This window comes from Orycteropus afer, unplaced genomic scaffold (genome assembly GCF_000298275.1).
Source record: "Orycteropus afer afer isolate SDZICR_OR568_19922 unplaced genomic scaffold, OryAfe1.0 scaffold00410, whole genome shotgun sequence".
NCBI lineage: Eukaryota > Metazoa > Chordata > Mammalia > Tubulidentata > Orycteropodidae > Orycteropus > Orycteropus afer.
In genome coordinates, this window is record NW_006921997.1 from 1,411,953 (window position 1) to 1,427,963 (window position 16,011).

General features: G+C 48.3%; 1 protein-coding gene across 1 annotated transcript in view; it reads right to left on the minus strand.

The window, feature by feature from the left end:
• Positions 1-16,011, minus strand: part of ABCA1 (ATP binding cassette subfamily A member 1) — a 119,367-nt gene that overhangs the window by 86,157 nt on the left and 17,199 nt on the right. Inside the window, exons 4-6 of the mRNA XM_007953759.2 lie at positions 14,903-15,021; positions 2,089-2,210; positions 3-128 (exon numbers count right to left, since the gene is read on the minus strand). Coding sequence (XP_007951950.1) covers positions 3-128; positions 2,089-2,210; positions 14,903-15,021 — 367 coding nt within the window. The remainder of the gene's footprint in view (positions 1-2; positions 129-2,088; positions 2,211-14,902; positions 15,022-16,011) is intronic.

Below are 16,011 nucleotides of genomic sequence, written 5' to 3' on the forward strand. Positions count from 1 at the left end.
GCATCCAGCTTCTCCCTAGGCAGGCTGCAAAGCTTGGAAACATCTTGGTCACTGAGATAGATCACCTCTCCTAATTTGGATCCACTGCACAGATTGGTCAGGTGGAACTGGTATCCATGCAGAAACACCTGGAAACATTTCATGGAAAGAGACAAGCAAAACTGTTATTACAAAGATGGGAAGCAGGTTCCTCAAAGCCTGCTGGGGGTCTTCACAGCAGTATACCTTTGAAGATCTTAACATGACACCATGGTGACAGCCCAATGCCTGGAGTCTCTTTACTGAACTTGGGAATATCACAAGGCATGATCTGACAGGACACTGCAACCTGGATGTTGTTTGACTCATCATCTCGTACACACGTGACCCTCTTGCAGTGGGAAATCCTGAACCGATTCTTTTTCTCAAAAGTGGGACAGATGATCACCTAATAGGAATCCAGTGTCTGAACTCCTGGGACAATTTTTATTAGAGAAATACCCTAATTTTTGTGGAACTTATATCTTAGACTGAGATTGGGCCAAACTATGAAAAAACATTATACTATTTATTCGTAGATGAAGAGATTTTATTGATACACAAGAAATACTTCGAGCAATTTCAGAATTTGTTGTTGTTGTTAGGTGCTGTCGAGTCATCTCCGACTCACAGCGACCTCACGTGCAGCAGAACAAAGCACTGCCTGGTCCTGCGCCAGCACCGTGATATTTGCTAGACCTGAGCCCACTGCTGCAGCCACTGTGTCAATCCATCTTGTTGAGGGCCTTCCCCTTCTTCGTTGACCCTCCATTATAGACAGGAAGTATTACTGAATCAAAGAGCAAACGGTGTAGATCCTTTATTATCTCCTTACTATGTCCTGGGTGAAATTAGTGCAGTGTGACCTGCTCATGGCACAGCCCCATATGAAGGATGGACCAAAGGCCTCTCAAGACCTGAGCAGCTTTCTAGACACTGCAGAGCACTTGGCCTGCCATGGTTGCCATTGACTGTCACCTGCAGCCAGATACGCAAGCACACTTCACTTCTACTCCTTTCTGTGGCCCTTGCTGCCAGGCAATCAATGTTTACAGCTAAGAACACAGACAACAGAGCATCTCTCATTACCATGCAAAACCTACCCCCTTAGCATGTCCTCTTATTTTAAACTGACAGGATGTGACAGGGAGCTTTTAGAGTCATGCTAAATGCAACTATTTTCAAAAGCCTGCTGCTGCCTTCGGCCCATCTCACAACCACCCAGTTGGTAAACACAAGGTATACTTTCCTAGCTTCATTAGGGCAAGCTGTAAGTGCACGTCTCTCATTTTAAAAATTCTAGATCATGTGAAGCAAAAGCCTTATTTTCCAACACAAACATTTCTACTTCTGCTTATTATAAGGACAAGCGAGCATGCAGACATGAGACTGGGTGAGGAAGCAGTTCTCCTTCCTGCCCGAAGAAACTTGAGAAACTTCTCCGGAAATCAATAAGCACGCAATCGGAGTCTGCTACCTACTGCCCAGGAGCTGCAGGATACTTAATGACGTAGGAGGAAGTTTTCTAAGAATTGAAAGTTAGAATTCTACATAAACACTAGTATTACTTCCTAGTGTCAAAAATTTAAAAAAAAAAAAAAATTCTCCTGACATCTGTGTGTGTGTGTATGTGTGTGTGTGTCCATCTTTAAAACAAGCACAAGCTTTTTGACTTCCTTGTCTTGGATCTTAAGATACCTGCACTCCTGATCAATAATCCTTAGCCCTGGTTATTGTCTCCAGAATTGTGAAATTCTTGAAAAATAGGGGAAATTTTAATTTAACATAAAACATGACCCTTTTAGGGAGAAGTCATCACAAACACCAGTCGACAGGCGGGAAATCATTTTATTTCAAGCAGCAGGCCCACGATGCCAGGTTGTACATCCCACACTCTGGATGGTCTGGCAACGCCAGCCCGAGCAGAAGAATAAAATTAGGTGAAGCGGAATGAAACCGACTGCCTCCTTTTCCACCACTGCAAAGATGGCGCTTGCATGGTTTCTCTCCATGTGCTCACACAACGGAACTGCCGTCAGCCCCACGGAGGGAGCCCAGAGAGACGCTTACCTTGTAGAGACGGACGCCAGCTCCCATCGTTCTGTCCACAGTCGGCCTTGGCAGAGAAAGGTTGTGATGCAGGAATCCTGAGAAGGTTTCATTGTCCACCAGAAAGTCCTGAAGCTTCAAACCTATCAATAAATCACGTTTCATTTTCATTTAATAAGAAAGTCCGCAGGATGGTGCAGGTGGAGAAAAAAAAGCATGTTATTGATTGCCTCATTTTAAACCAGTTGATGCCCGCAGGCATCTGGCTTCAGCACACAGAGAAATGAGGTTAGGAGGGCTTCGCTCATCAGGAGAGGGAGGAAAAGATTGCTTTCTGAAGGCGTGTTGAGCCGCACTCAGTGTGAGCTCCTAAACTCGAGCAGTGTGATGATACTGTACACACGCACGTGCACACACAGTTTCCCTGCTTTTCAAACAGGAAGCCAAACCTTTTAAATGATCTCACCCGCCCCACCTGGGGCCTGGGACACTGCTGTCAAGGCTCCTATCTCCCCGTGCCACCTCCCGTGGCTGAAAGCAGAGGTTCCAGAGGCTAACTCCTTCCCGACGCATAGCAGGGGTTCTGAACCTGCCCGCGTCAGAATGGTCCGCTGATGGTCTGGAGAGCCTAACGCCGATAACCAGGTGTCATCCCCAGAATCTGTTTCACGCACCTGACGTGGGGCCCTTTTTCAACAAGCTCCCTGGTGATGCCACTACACGTTGCCTGGGGACCACACTGTGAGAACCAACAGTGTAGCATGTTATATGTGTCAGAGCACTTTCACAGATGTGGTCTTGTTTTAGTTCCAAAACACAGATGACAAGTTCTGCTGTGTCTTAAGAAAATGCATAAGCCTCTATTAAGAAATCAGTCCCACGAGATGAATGGATTGCCAAAGGTTTCTTACGGAATCCTTTCAATAATAAGTTCCCAGGCCATTAAAAATATATGCTCTGAGGCAGCATGGTGAAGCAGAAAATGCACTCGTCCCAAAACCCAAATTCCACACCCCCGAGTTGGAGGCGGTGTGTGGGGCATCACTTGGGAGCTTCACATGACCCTCTGAACCTCACGTTTCTCATCTCTCACCAGAAGTTCTGAGCAGACGCTCAGCGGGAGCCTGACCCCGACATGCTATCATTTTCCTGTCTGTTGTCATTTCCTTGCTCACGTCTCCTCCACCCACCCTCCTAATAAGCCAACTTCTTGTCATAAAGATGAAACCAGGCCATCCTGGCCACACGGCCTGAGAAGGCCCTCTATGCCACTCTCCTGAGCAGTCATCCTGCAGAACTTCGGCCTCCACACCCAGGCACTAACCAGCCTCCAGGGGCAAATCTTACAAACCCAAATCACTTCCCTAAAGAGAAATAACGGTTTGATTTGAAAAGGGGCTACCGTGGGATTCGTAAAAAGGACAGGAGTTCATCCTGGGAGCTAGGTGGTCATATGCAGAGATCAACAGGAGGGTCCCTAGAGCCAACCAGGTTCTCACTGGTGCCGTGTGATCCAGGTATGTTCTGCTTGAAGCCAACATGAGTAGTAATATACAAAGGAGAAAGGAAGCATGAGTCACCTCTCTAGAGAAATGATCCTCTAGTTGCCCGTTTGCCTCACTCCTGGTTCCTCCTCATGACATCCTCAAGAAGCTGTTCCCAGGCCCAGTTAGTTTCCCTGCTCGGAGTCGAGGCTCCCCATTGCCCATGACATGATGCTACTACCATCTGGCTCACTTCTACCGTGGTCAAACCTCAGGGCACTAAGATTCACTGAGGACACATGCTAATATGCAGATTCTTGGACCCAGTCTCTAGAGATTCTGAAATAGTGAGCCTAGAGCAGGGCCTAAGAACCTACATTTTATCAAGCAGGGGATCTGGGGGCCATATTTTACTTGCACGCTGTGTCTACTAGACTGTGCTTCTCAGGCACAGAATGTGTGTCTTATTTCTATGTCCCTAGTGCCCAGATCAAGGCCTGGCAAAGAATTACTGCTCAGTCAATGATGATAGAATAATAAATACTATGGGATGGGACTGGGGCTGAGAAAATTCTAGAAGTGTCTGGGTGGCATTCCAGGAAATTTCAATTCACCTGAGTAGGTCCAGAAGAGCCCAGGCATATCAGGGAGGTCTTTGAGCCACTTCCTGGAAGGAAACAGCAACCCTCATCTCTAGAACTCTAGTCTCAGGGACAGCAAGTGACACCCACAGTGTCCCAGTGCTCCTGTGGTGGGAGGAAACAGGAAAGAAGGAGTCAAAGCTGGTGACTGCAGTTCAGGCCTGATGTGAGAGGCCAGCCACTGGCCATTTTGGACTAAGGGAGAGGTACCACACTGGGAACCAGACAACCTGGGTTCTGCACCCACTACTTGCCAGATCATTTCACCTAGCTTTGCCTCGGTTCCCTTACTGATGAGGGTACGATGAGGGTAAAAACTGACCTCTCTGAGCCCTTGACAGAACCGTACAAGCCAACCCTCACTGACCAGGTGGGCCACCAATGCTCCCCGAGCAACTGCTGGTCATGTATGAGGGAATGTCAGAGCGGCCCCCTCCCTCCCCGGCAGGGCTGTCAAAGTGTGGGAGGCCCACCCCGGCCACACTAGCGACGGGTCCAGGTCATGCAGCAATGCTGTGGAGCCCAGCAAGTGTGCTCAGTGTGTTTATAAGGCTCCTCCGTTGTGTCAACATGCCCTGAGGCTGAGAACAGCTGGATGTGATCAAGTCCAAGCCCCAGCCAGTCCCCTGCATGAGACAAGACCCAAGAGGCCAATTAAACAGTCAACAACCCTTGGCCACGCACGTGCTCGGTGCAGTGGACCACTGGACAGGGATGCAGCAGGGAGGGCCGAAGATCCCTGATTATAACATTCCTGCAGTCTGATCACATGGATATATGCACACATGGCTCGGGTCATACCTTTCCACCACCAACCGCAACCAGCGTGCATGCCCTAGAGCAGCACGGTGGGGCGTACTGGATCTCAACCCTGGTGACTCAATAGACTTGCCCAGGCACTTTAACTAAAAAGAAAACAAAAACCAAAGCATAATGCCCAGGCCACACCCCCAAACAACTAATCAGAACCCCTGGGGGGAAGACCCAGGCATCAGAATTCTAAAAAACTTCCTGGGTCACTGCAGCCGGATTTGAGAAACCACTGTGTGGTGGAAAGAGGAGAGGTTTGGGACCAGAGAGACCTAAGTTCGATTATGGACTCTGCTGCTCGTTAGCTACATTAGACTTCCTGAGCCCAAGTTACCTTACCTATGAAATCAGCAGTACTACCTCTGAAGACAGCAGTATCTACCTTCCAACAGTAAGAGGAACAGAGACAACCCTATGGAAAACATGAGCAGTAAGCACGCCGCATACTCGACATTACTGAAAAGTCCCTTCCGCTCCCCTTTGTACCACAGGGAGGTTAGGGCAAAGATGTGGGCACAGTCCCTGCCTTCAGGAACTTGGAGAGCTGATAAAGAAGGTGAAGAGGCAAAATAGCAGAGAAAGTAGGAGGGACGAGGAAGCCAGAAGAAGAGCGTTAGTGGAAGTGTCTGACCAAGAGGAGGCTGATCTGCAACTGCTTCAGGTGGAAATGAAGCTGAAGTCCAGTTCTGGAAAAGGACAAAAAATCTGTAGATACTGTGGCTGGTGCGGAGAGGGTAAGGGCATCACAACGGTAGGGACCAGGACATCCTGTAGTCGTGGTGCTGTGCACCGAGGAGGCTCTCAATAAATGCTTTTGAAGGAATTAACTAAGTGATAAAGCAAGTCAACACAGAGGAGATTCCTTAAAACCTAAGATTCAGGACGTCTAAGAGAAGAAAGAGGAAGGGGCATGGTGTCAGACGAGTAGGGTGGCTGGCACCTGCTGGTCTCAGTCTCCTCTATAATGGCAGCTGACAGGAAAATGGGTGGAGAAGCCAAGCATATAAAGAAATCCAGATGTCTGAAACAGCCCTTCCTTGCCTAGGCTGGCTAACTCCTACCCCTTCTTCATGACTTAGCCATGAATCATCTCCTCCAGGAAGCCTGCCCTGACCTCCCCGCTGCCCTCTGGGTTAGGAGGCTCTCCTCTGCGTCCCAGTAGTATCTTTCATTTCCCTCAAGCACCACAAAGCTCACATTGTAGCTGTCCATGCACACAGCTATCTCTTCAGAAGTACAGAAGTACCTGTAGGGTTGGGACTTCGTAAGTCTAGAACCCAGCAGAGCCTGATTCAAAGAAGGCACTCAGCAAATACTGGATTTATGAATGAATGAATATGAATGAAAAAAATTAATGAATGAACGGATGTGACCTGGGAAACGGCCAATTGTGGAGAAGCAGGTCACTCGCAGTGGGTCAGGGTAAGGGTGGAGCAGTGCTGAATGTGAAACACACCCAGTCAAGCGCACTAGACCTTCTCTAAATCCACTCAGCTCCATCACCTGAGATCCAGTATAACACCTGGCACCAAGTGAAGTTCTCAATAAAGGAGGGGTACCCTCATCATGGGAGCGCTGGTGGCGTAGCGTCTAAGGCATTTTCAAAACTAACCAAAAAGCTGGCAGTTCAAATCCACCAGTCACTCCTAGGAAGGAAGACTGGACAATCTACTTCCATACAGATACCATGTCAGAAACCCAAGGAGGGGTCACTATGAGTCGGAATCGACTGGACAGCATTGAGCTTTTTGGGTTTTTTTTTATCATCATCATCATTTCCAGAAAGGACAGATCCCATTAGCATCTTACTAACTTGACCTTGAAGCATATGCTTTCAGAATAGATGAAAACAGTGAAGATGTGGAATTTGTGATCTAAGGTATATACACAGGTGTGAGTGCCTATGTGTGTATGTGGTATATATTTGCCTGCCTGGATTTTTGAGTCAGTTAATGAATCCCTGCTGCTTATACTGCCCGTAAGGTTAAATGGTTCTAACAGACTGACATCTCTATTCAGAATTTTATAGAAGAATGAATAAACCCAGCATTTTACAGAGAGGTCTCGGACATATACATGTGTGCAGAGTCATGACAGGGATGGCAGAGTTGTAACAGAACCAGCAAGAAAGACCAGGTTGGGACAATCATTCAAGGCAAGACCGGGAACACTCAGTGAAAAGGGCAATAACTTGGCCATTGAATTTTGCCCAAGTGAGTTACCAAGGACCTTGGTATTGTTATCTGTAAAATGTGAAGTTGGAGAAAATGATAGCTGAGGTCTTCTTGTCGATGGTATCTGAAAAATGCACTTGAAATAGAATGAAATCAGCACTGGACACAGCTTCAGAAGGTCTGAATTCAAGGTTAGCTCTGCCATTTCCATGGATTCAACCATGAACTTCACTTTTCCCTTTTCTTAATCTCTCTGGGCCTCAGGTTCCTTGGATGTAAAATGGGGATAAGAATATTTCACAGATTGCTGTGGAAACCAAGTTGGAGTTGGACCCAACTCATAGCAACCCTGCCTTGGGTTTCTGAGGCTGTATCACTACAGAAGTAGATTGCCCCATCTTCCTTCCGAGGAGTGGCTGGTGGGCTTGAACTGCCAGCCTCTGGTTAGCAGTCGAATGCCTTAGGCACTGCGCTCCCAGAGCTCAGGAAGAGTGGGAGCAAGCAGCAGAAGGCCCAGAGAGCCTTCCCGCCGCGCTCTCCTGAGTACAGACCCAAACACCTGAATCCCTGAGCGCAGCCTCCTCAGTGTTGCCCCTTAAGAAGCAAACGATGGCTTATCCACTGTCCAAGAGTTTTGTTTTGGGTGCAGCAGGAAGAACAAAGAAAAAGAAAAAGAGCTTTAGAAAAAAGGGGGGCAGGAATCCTCAGCCTGGCCCCACTCGCTCTGGGCCGTTCCCAGGTGGAGGGTGAGCCCGGGAGAGGCCTTCCCAGCCCATTAATGTTTCCGCTGCTGCTCTCCCAGAGGAGGCCGTCTCCCTAGGGCGCAGAGGTGCAAGGGAGAGGCGGGGAAGAGGAGGAAGAAGGCAGAGGAGGGAAGCCCTTGCCAGCTGCTGGGGTTACTCTCGGTCAGTGGCCCTAGGCCCCAGCTCGGGTTTCAAGATCACTGTGGTTTCTTTTGTTCAACATGAAAAGGAACCACAGCCATCAGCTGCAAGAGTGGGTGGAGGAGGCAAAAAAAAACACACACACAAAAAAAACCTCAGGCCCAGACGCTCCTCCAAAAAGGGTCGGACGTGGTCTCCCAGCCCTGCCCAGTGGGCAAGGGCCGAGGGGACATGCGGAGGAGGATTTGGGGGGCCAACGACTTTCTGGGCTCTATGCAGCCTAAGCGTGTCCGCTCTGATAAACAAGACCTGGAACAGTACTATAAAAGGGCTTGTAAACACACACTCAGGTGTTGTCTGGTGTTCATTGTTATGACTTGTTTCCTTTGCCTGATGCTGCAACCTACTTTCCTCTTCACGAAGAGCTGCTGTCTGCAGGGGCTAAGCCCTCCTCTGGGAGACCCTGTTGTCCAGGCTCCTGAGAAGGGGTAGGGCAGGGTGAAGAGGCTGTTCCCTGGGTGGCTCCTCAGGGCAGGTGAGAGTAGGTGGGGAGCCTGCTGGGTGCACACAGTCCCAGGACCTCCCAGTCCATCATCTGAACCTGAGCTTCCCAAAGACATACCTGAAACAGCTCAGGTTGAAGAGTCTGGTTCAAATCTCAGCTCCAGCATTTACCAACTGTGTGGCCTCAGGAAAGTCACTCAGGCTCTCTGAGCCTGTTTTCTACAGAAATGGAGACCTACTTCACAGGAGTGGGGGTTAAGAGCACTAAGGACACTGTGTAAAGTACCCCTGAGAGTGGCCCGCGCATACTGCAAGAGAAAATGCAAGCTGAAAATTAAACAAGCTCCAAATCAATGCAGATAAAATCACGGATGACAATTAAGTGAAGGATTTCCAAGGGAAACCAGAATGTGTAGGGTGATGTTCCTTAAACCCCTTGGCAGGCACCAGAGCAACTAGTCTTCTCTCCAGACTAATGGGAATACTGTCCAGAAACCAGACATTCCTTAACCCTTTTATGACCCAATCATTTTCTGCTTTGAATTTCCTGTTGATGCTATGTGTTTTCATTAATGGAAGGCATGCTGAGTCGAGGAGCATTTTTGAAATTTTTTTCATTAAATATGGATTTTTATATATATCATGTGGGACATATATGTCCCTCTAGACAGGGAAGTAGGGTTAGTGAGACACATATGTCCCTCTGGACTTTTAACCACCTTCTAGATCCCTAGACAGGTGCGTACAATTTAAGGTGCCTGAAAATGCAGTATTTAGGCGAACATGGAATCATCGCAAGAAAAGCAACTTTCAAATAACGCACAGGTACCTGCAAATATACTTACAAGGATTATCTTCCAGTAAAAAAGCCAGAGACAAAAGTTTCACAAAGTCATACCTGCAGGACGCCTCACCTCATACAATACCCGGTACAAACAGTCATTTGCAGCACACGCCTATTTCTTCCACTTCCAACAGTTACACGGGTTTCCTCCTGACAGCTGCGTGCACTGTCCCTGGGAAAACAGCTGCTCAATAAACTTCAGAGGAGGAGAATATAGGTGGTACGACATGTTCCACAGGCCAGGAAAGCCTCCGTTTGTTGTTGTTGTTAGGTGCCGTCGAGTCGTTTCCGACTCATAGCAACCCCATGCACAGCAGAATGAAATACTGCCTGACCCCATGCCAGCCCCACAATCCCTGCTATACCTGAGCCCATCATCACAGCCACGGTTCAATCCATCTCATTGAAGGCCTCCCCCTCTTTCGTCGACCCTCCACCCTACCAAGCATGACATCCTTCTCCAGGGAATGGTCCCTTCTGACAACATGACCAAAATAGGTGAGACGAAGTCTGGCCATTCTTGCTTCCAAGGAGCATTTCGGTGCACTTCCTCCAGGACAGATCTGTTAGTTCTTTTAGCAGTCCATGGTACTTTCAGCATTCTTCGCCAGCACCACAACTCAAAAGCATCAACTCTTCTTCGGTCTTCCTTATTCATTGTCCAGCTCTCACATGCATACGAGGCGATTGGAAATATCATGGCTTGTGTCAGGTGCACCTTAGTCCTCAAGGAGACATCCTTGCTCCTCAGCACTTGAAACAGTTCCTTCATGGTTGACCTTCCCAATGCTACAAGTCATCTAATGTCCTGACTGCTGCTTCCATTGGCACCGATTATAAGCCTCAGTTTACTATCAATAAAGTAGGAATAACAATACAACCTGCTAGAGTTTTTGTAGGGCTTGAATGTATTGCTATGTTAAAAATGTTATTACCTGGGGCAACGTAGACTGATGGACAAAGGATCCCCCTAAGCACACCCTTTTGTGCCTAATGCAACAGTGATGAGGGCCAGAGATGCCAAGAGTTCAGCTGGAAACAAAGTGAACTCCGAGACTGCTCTCTGCCACACACAGAGTAAGTGTTATACAGAAGAAGCAGGGGACAGAAACACACTCTTTCTGAGGTTCACATTTTGAACCTTGTTTAAAGGCAATCTGATATTGTGGGGTACATTTGTTGTTGTTGTTGTTATTTGCCGTCGAGTCGGCCCCGACTCATACTGTCCTGTAATTGGGTGCAATTATTTTCTATTCTTGTTTGGGTAAAGCTGACCTTTGATTGGACTTTAGTTCAAGCAATATTTCAACACAGCGGTTGGGCATTGCATCCCCTGATTACAGCCCAGCTGGGGCCAGGCCACCGCCTGGATGGAAACCAGCAGGTTGGGTGCCGGGACGCAGCCTGGCTTTGACAGGTCTGGGAAAAGCTTCTCAAACCAGGCGGCAAGGTTTCAAAACATGAACCTCAGAGACCCTAAATCAGAAATTGCGACAAGTGCATACAGAACGTGACTTGCAGTCACTCGAAGATTACGAGGAATTTCCCGCTTGATTACATAATGTCGATGCGTGTGTCATCAGATCTCCCAACGAGATGACACACAGGGGCCAAAAAGAACAGAAGGCAAACTTTGGGGCTGAAACCTCAACTTCAACAATTGCCCAAATGGGATGAGGGCTTTAGACGGGAAAGAAGTGACTGTGAATTACAGGACATTCTCCTAGATGCGTCTTGGGAAACACCCCCTTCGTGCCTGTTGCCCATGAAGTCAGAAGGGGTTGAGGAAGTCTGGCATTTTCCTCAGAAGCCCTCCTGTCTCCTCTCTGCTCCCACTTCGTCCATGTCCAGTATCTGAGACACTGGGGCAGATTCTGGCTCCCAGGGCTTCTCTATGTAAGATATAATAACAAAGAGAACCACCAGGATGGATATGGTGAAGATGTTAATGCACTGTGGGTATAGGCCAGTGTCACTGGACAGCCTGTGAAGAAAGTGTTGAATGGGAATCTCAACTGCTGTGTAAACCTTCACCAATAACACAACAAAATATTATTAAAAAACAAAATGTAGTAACAGCAGAGCAGGAACGACTGGAGTTCTAATCTGGTCCCTGCCCTTGACAGCAGTACTTCCTTAAGTAAGTTTCTAAACCTCTCTGACTTCAGCACCTTCATCTATAAAAAAAAAAAGGAATGAAAATCTGTACCTCATATAACAGGAAAATTCAGTGAACTAAACTACGCTGCACGAGCCGCTAATGTTAGCCCCATTTGGAGAGATGAGAAAACTGAGGCACAGACATGTTGTGAAATCATCCGAGTTCACAGCCAGTAACCAGCAGAGCTCGGATTTGAACCCAATCAGTCTGGATGTCCAGTCTGTTCTCTTAGCCACTAGATTATGCTGCCCAGGGCATGCTTATAAAACTAAAGACTTGAGGAAAAACTGAAGGATGCCCTCAAATATGTCGAGGGAAACAGAATAAGATCTGTTCTCTAGAGGGTGTAGCAGAGGAACAAACGTTTTCTGACCATCAGAGCTATCCATCCTCAAAATGAGCTTACCCTGCGAGAAGCGGGTTCCCACTTTGGGGAAGTGGATGTGTGACAGGGAGAGTTATGACAAGGGCTGGGCTCTGGACGAGACCACCTCCAAGGATCCTTCTAACCCTGAGAGTGATTGTACAAGAGGTCTGGGCCCATCGTGCTGGGGAAGTGGATGTGTGACAGGGAGAGTTAAGATGGGGCCGGCTCCGGACTAGACCACCTTCAAGGATCCTTCTAACCCTGAGAGCGACTGTACAAGAGGGCTGGGCCCATCGTGCTGGGAGTCGGGGGTTAACAAAGATAAACACAGGTCTCCAAGTAGAGATGGACAATGACTGTCCTGGCTCCAGAGTCTCTCTGAAATCTATGGCTGTTGTTGTTGTTATGTGCCATTGAGTCAGACCCCCACTCAAAGCGACCCCACCCTGGTTTCCGAGGCAGTATCACTGAGGAAGTAGAATGCCCAACCTTCCTTCCGAGGAGTGGCTGGCAGATTTGAACTGCCAGCCTTCTGATTAGCAGTCAAGTGCCTTAGGCACTATGCTACCAGAGCTCCATCCTACTCAAAATCAGCAAACACATACTAAAACTTCATCTAGGAAGAAGCAGCATTTCTGTGCATTTTTCGCTAGGTTGAGGCCTGGCTCTGTGCTGCAAGACAAAGAAAGGAGGAAGTGATTTAAGAAATAGGTGCTATTTGGTTCCCGGGAGGAACCAAGAGATATGAAACAAGCATTGAAATGAAGCAATCAGGGAGGCCCGCTGTCTCCTGAGCTGTGCAGAGACAGTATACAGGACACAGGTTTGGCTTCTCCTCTCCCCCCCGACTCAGGTCTCCAGGTGCTCGAAGAAGAAAGGCATTTGTGCTTCCAAGATGGCTTCCACTGAACCCTGACACTGTGCTTGACAGCTCTCCCCCATCAGCCAGTGGACTTCAACAGCCAAGCCAGCGGACAGGCAGGATGCTCAGAATCCACCCCTGTCACAGAAGGATAACACTGCCTCTCATTTATGAAGCATCTACTACGTAACAGAAACCTATTAAATTTACACTGCAAGTTAGTTACTGTTTTACAGCTCAGGAAATCAAGGCTCAGAGAGGTTAACTGGCTTGACCAAGATGTTACTGGTCCAAAACACTCATAGCCAACTCACTCTGTGCTTCCTATATGCCAGGGGCTATTTTTAACAATTAAATCTCATTTCCTCCTCACAACAGTCCTAGGAGACAGGTTCTCCTACTAAAACCCACTGCCATCGAGTTGATTCCAACTCATAGCAACCCCACAGGGTTTCTAAGGCTGTAAACCTTTAGGGAAGCAGACTGCCTCTGTCTTTCTGCCGTAGAGTGTGGCTGGTGGGTTTGAACCGACTGCCTTAGCCACGGCACCACCATGGCTCCTCTGTTCTCCTACCCCCTCCCGCCCCCCTGCCATATCACAGATGAGGAGAACTGGGCCAGAAAACATTCACTAAGTTACTCACAAGGTCCCACGGCTACAAAGTCATCTATCCTAGCACTCTTTCCTCGGTGCCACACTAGTTCATGGGGGTAGATTAGTAAGCCCAGCTCTGCCTCTGTTCCACGAGGCACAGGGTCCCCTAGTAGGTCAGGGAGGACTGATGACTTCATCTATGACTGCTACCTCACGGCCTCCTGTATTGGGACAGACACACGTGTGCAAAACAAGGGGCCTGGAAGGCAAGGAAACAGCATCCAGATGGCCTGGTCGTGCAGCCGGAGGGGTCGCAGCTGAGCCAGGAGCTCGAGTTCATCCCCCAGGAGTGCCAACCTCCCAGCAGAGCCACCCTTCTCCCTGCCATGAAGTAGCACCTCCCACTGTGTCACCCCTCACCTCCCCACAGCTTTGCTTCCCTTTGCCAAAAGGTTCCATGTGGACCATCTCCTCTTTTCCTGAGAGAAAAAGGAAAGTTCTATCTGCCCAAGAAAAGTTCCAATCTGAATCTGGTTTAAACTCTGCCACTTCAAGCCATTTCTTCTTTTGCCAAGTGAATCCCAAAGTGAGAGGCCTCTCAGGCAAGGCCAGTCTCCCCCACTGCTCCCCAAACACTGAACCAAGTGCAGGGTGCTCTCCTAGAGCAGCTGCAGCAGTCACCCCAGGGAAGGATGGGTAATTTATCACCAGTACTGCCTAGAACCACCGGTGCATGGTGATATGAAACGCAGACTAAGTTCTAGTCGGCTTCATTATTGCTTATAAAGTCTCCACAGTGTGCATGTCGTCCGTTACGGCGGCAGACTGCTCCCACTGCCCTTGGCCTCCTAAGTAGGCCACTCCTGGGAGGTAGCTCCATGACTTCTGCCACCAGCACCTCACTCAGTAAACTGCCTGCTCCTCTGTCACGTCTTCAATAGTGTGCCACCAACTGCCTGGTGCTTACCAGACCAGGGAGGGGCGGGGGAAGACGAATGCACTTTCAAGAAATCAGAGTTCAAATACTCATCAGACTAAATCAAATGACTAGAGGATGATGAGTTGCATTTTCCTTTTAGAGATATATGCTTAACTTACATTTACTCATATCAAGTTGCAACTTTAATTGTTCCTACACGCACAGAAGTACCCACTATCTATAAATCTGCCCACTGTTCACGCCAGCCACACAACCAACCCCCAAAAAAGCCACATTTGGCAGCTGCCTGTACCCCAACCCATCCTGAGCAGAATGCCTGTGCCATTCCTCACTAGGGACTTTTCTTCCATATCCCCAGAGGAGGGCAGTGCACTAAATGTCTGTGGCAACCAGATTCCCTAATTTCTTCTCAAATGCCTCCTGCAAAAAGAGCCTTAACCCAGCCACCGAGGAGGACACCCCTTAGGGAAGAGCTAAAGGGAACAAGCCCCAAGCCACCCAGGCTGTGCCTCACCCTGGTCGAGGTCACCTTGTAATTGCAAACCGACATACAGAAGATTCTTGCTTACTTGAGCTGGAATTCTCCACCTGGAGTAATGTTCTCAGTACTTTGTGTATGTCCTTCATGCTGGTATCTTTCTGGCTATAGAGAAGCAGCCTCTTAGCATCTGAAAACAGGCGAGACACACTGCAGGAAAAGCAAAGCAAAAGCCTTGGTTAGGCCAGCTACATAGAAGTGACTGTCAACGAGCCGGGTACCAATGCCCAGCCTGGCTCCAAGGCCCTCCAAGAGCAGGCCCTGCCCACTTCCACCTCTTCTCACAGCCCAGGTTCACTGATTCTCTGTACTCCCAACCACCAGCCCACCATCTTTGATCATCATGCCCACACAACCAGATCTTACCACTTTTCCAGTCAGCCCATGTGCCCCTCTCCCAGGAAGCCCTCCCTGACTCAAATACATACACACACACGTGTGCACCCCTAACACCAACTTCTCCAGTAGGTTCAATGCCTATGGCCCATAATACTTCTGGGGATCCATGAAAACGTTTTCTTTTCAAATGAATTATTGCAAGAATGAATATATAACAATGAATTCAGTCTGGATCATAGTTGCAAAATGGAATTTTTAATGTTTCTGCATGGAGGAAGGGGCCCATGGAGGCTACAGAGCCTGGGGCCCTTACCTGCCCCAGTGAAACTGCACTGGGATTGTCTCAATACACCCCTGTAGTCCTCAGTTCATTCTAACCCAGGTCATGGCTCTCTGCATTTGAAATATTCAATATCTCAGCTGGCAAACATTTATTAAGTCTCTGTTTGTGTCTAGAGTTGAAACCAGGAGCCAGAAATATAAAAACAAAGGAAGCAGACTTTTGGAGCTCACACCCAGGAAAGACAGACATGTGCAGTCAGCAATTCCACTGCATACAACAGGGGCAGGGAAAGAGATTAAGAACAGGTGACTCGAGGGCAGAGGACAGAACTCTTGTCCTCTTACACTTGGCTGTAAGCTCCCTGAGGGCAGGAACTCTTCCTGGGCACATGTTTTTACACCCCCAGCTCCTACAGTTGGCCATTTCAGTGCATAATAAATGTTTGCTACTGAGAAGACAAGTTAACAAATGGAGTTGATGAGCCCTGTCTCCCCTCTCTACTTACCGTCCAGTTGTTG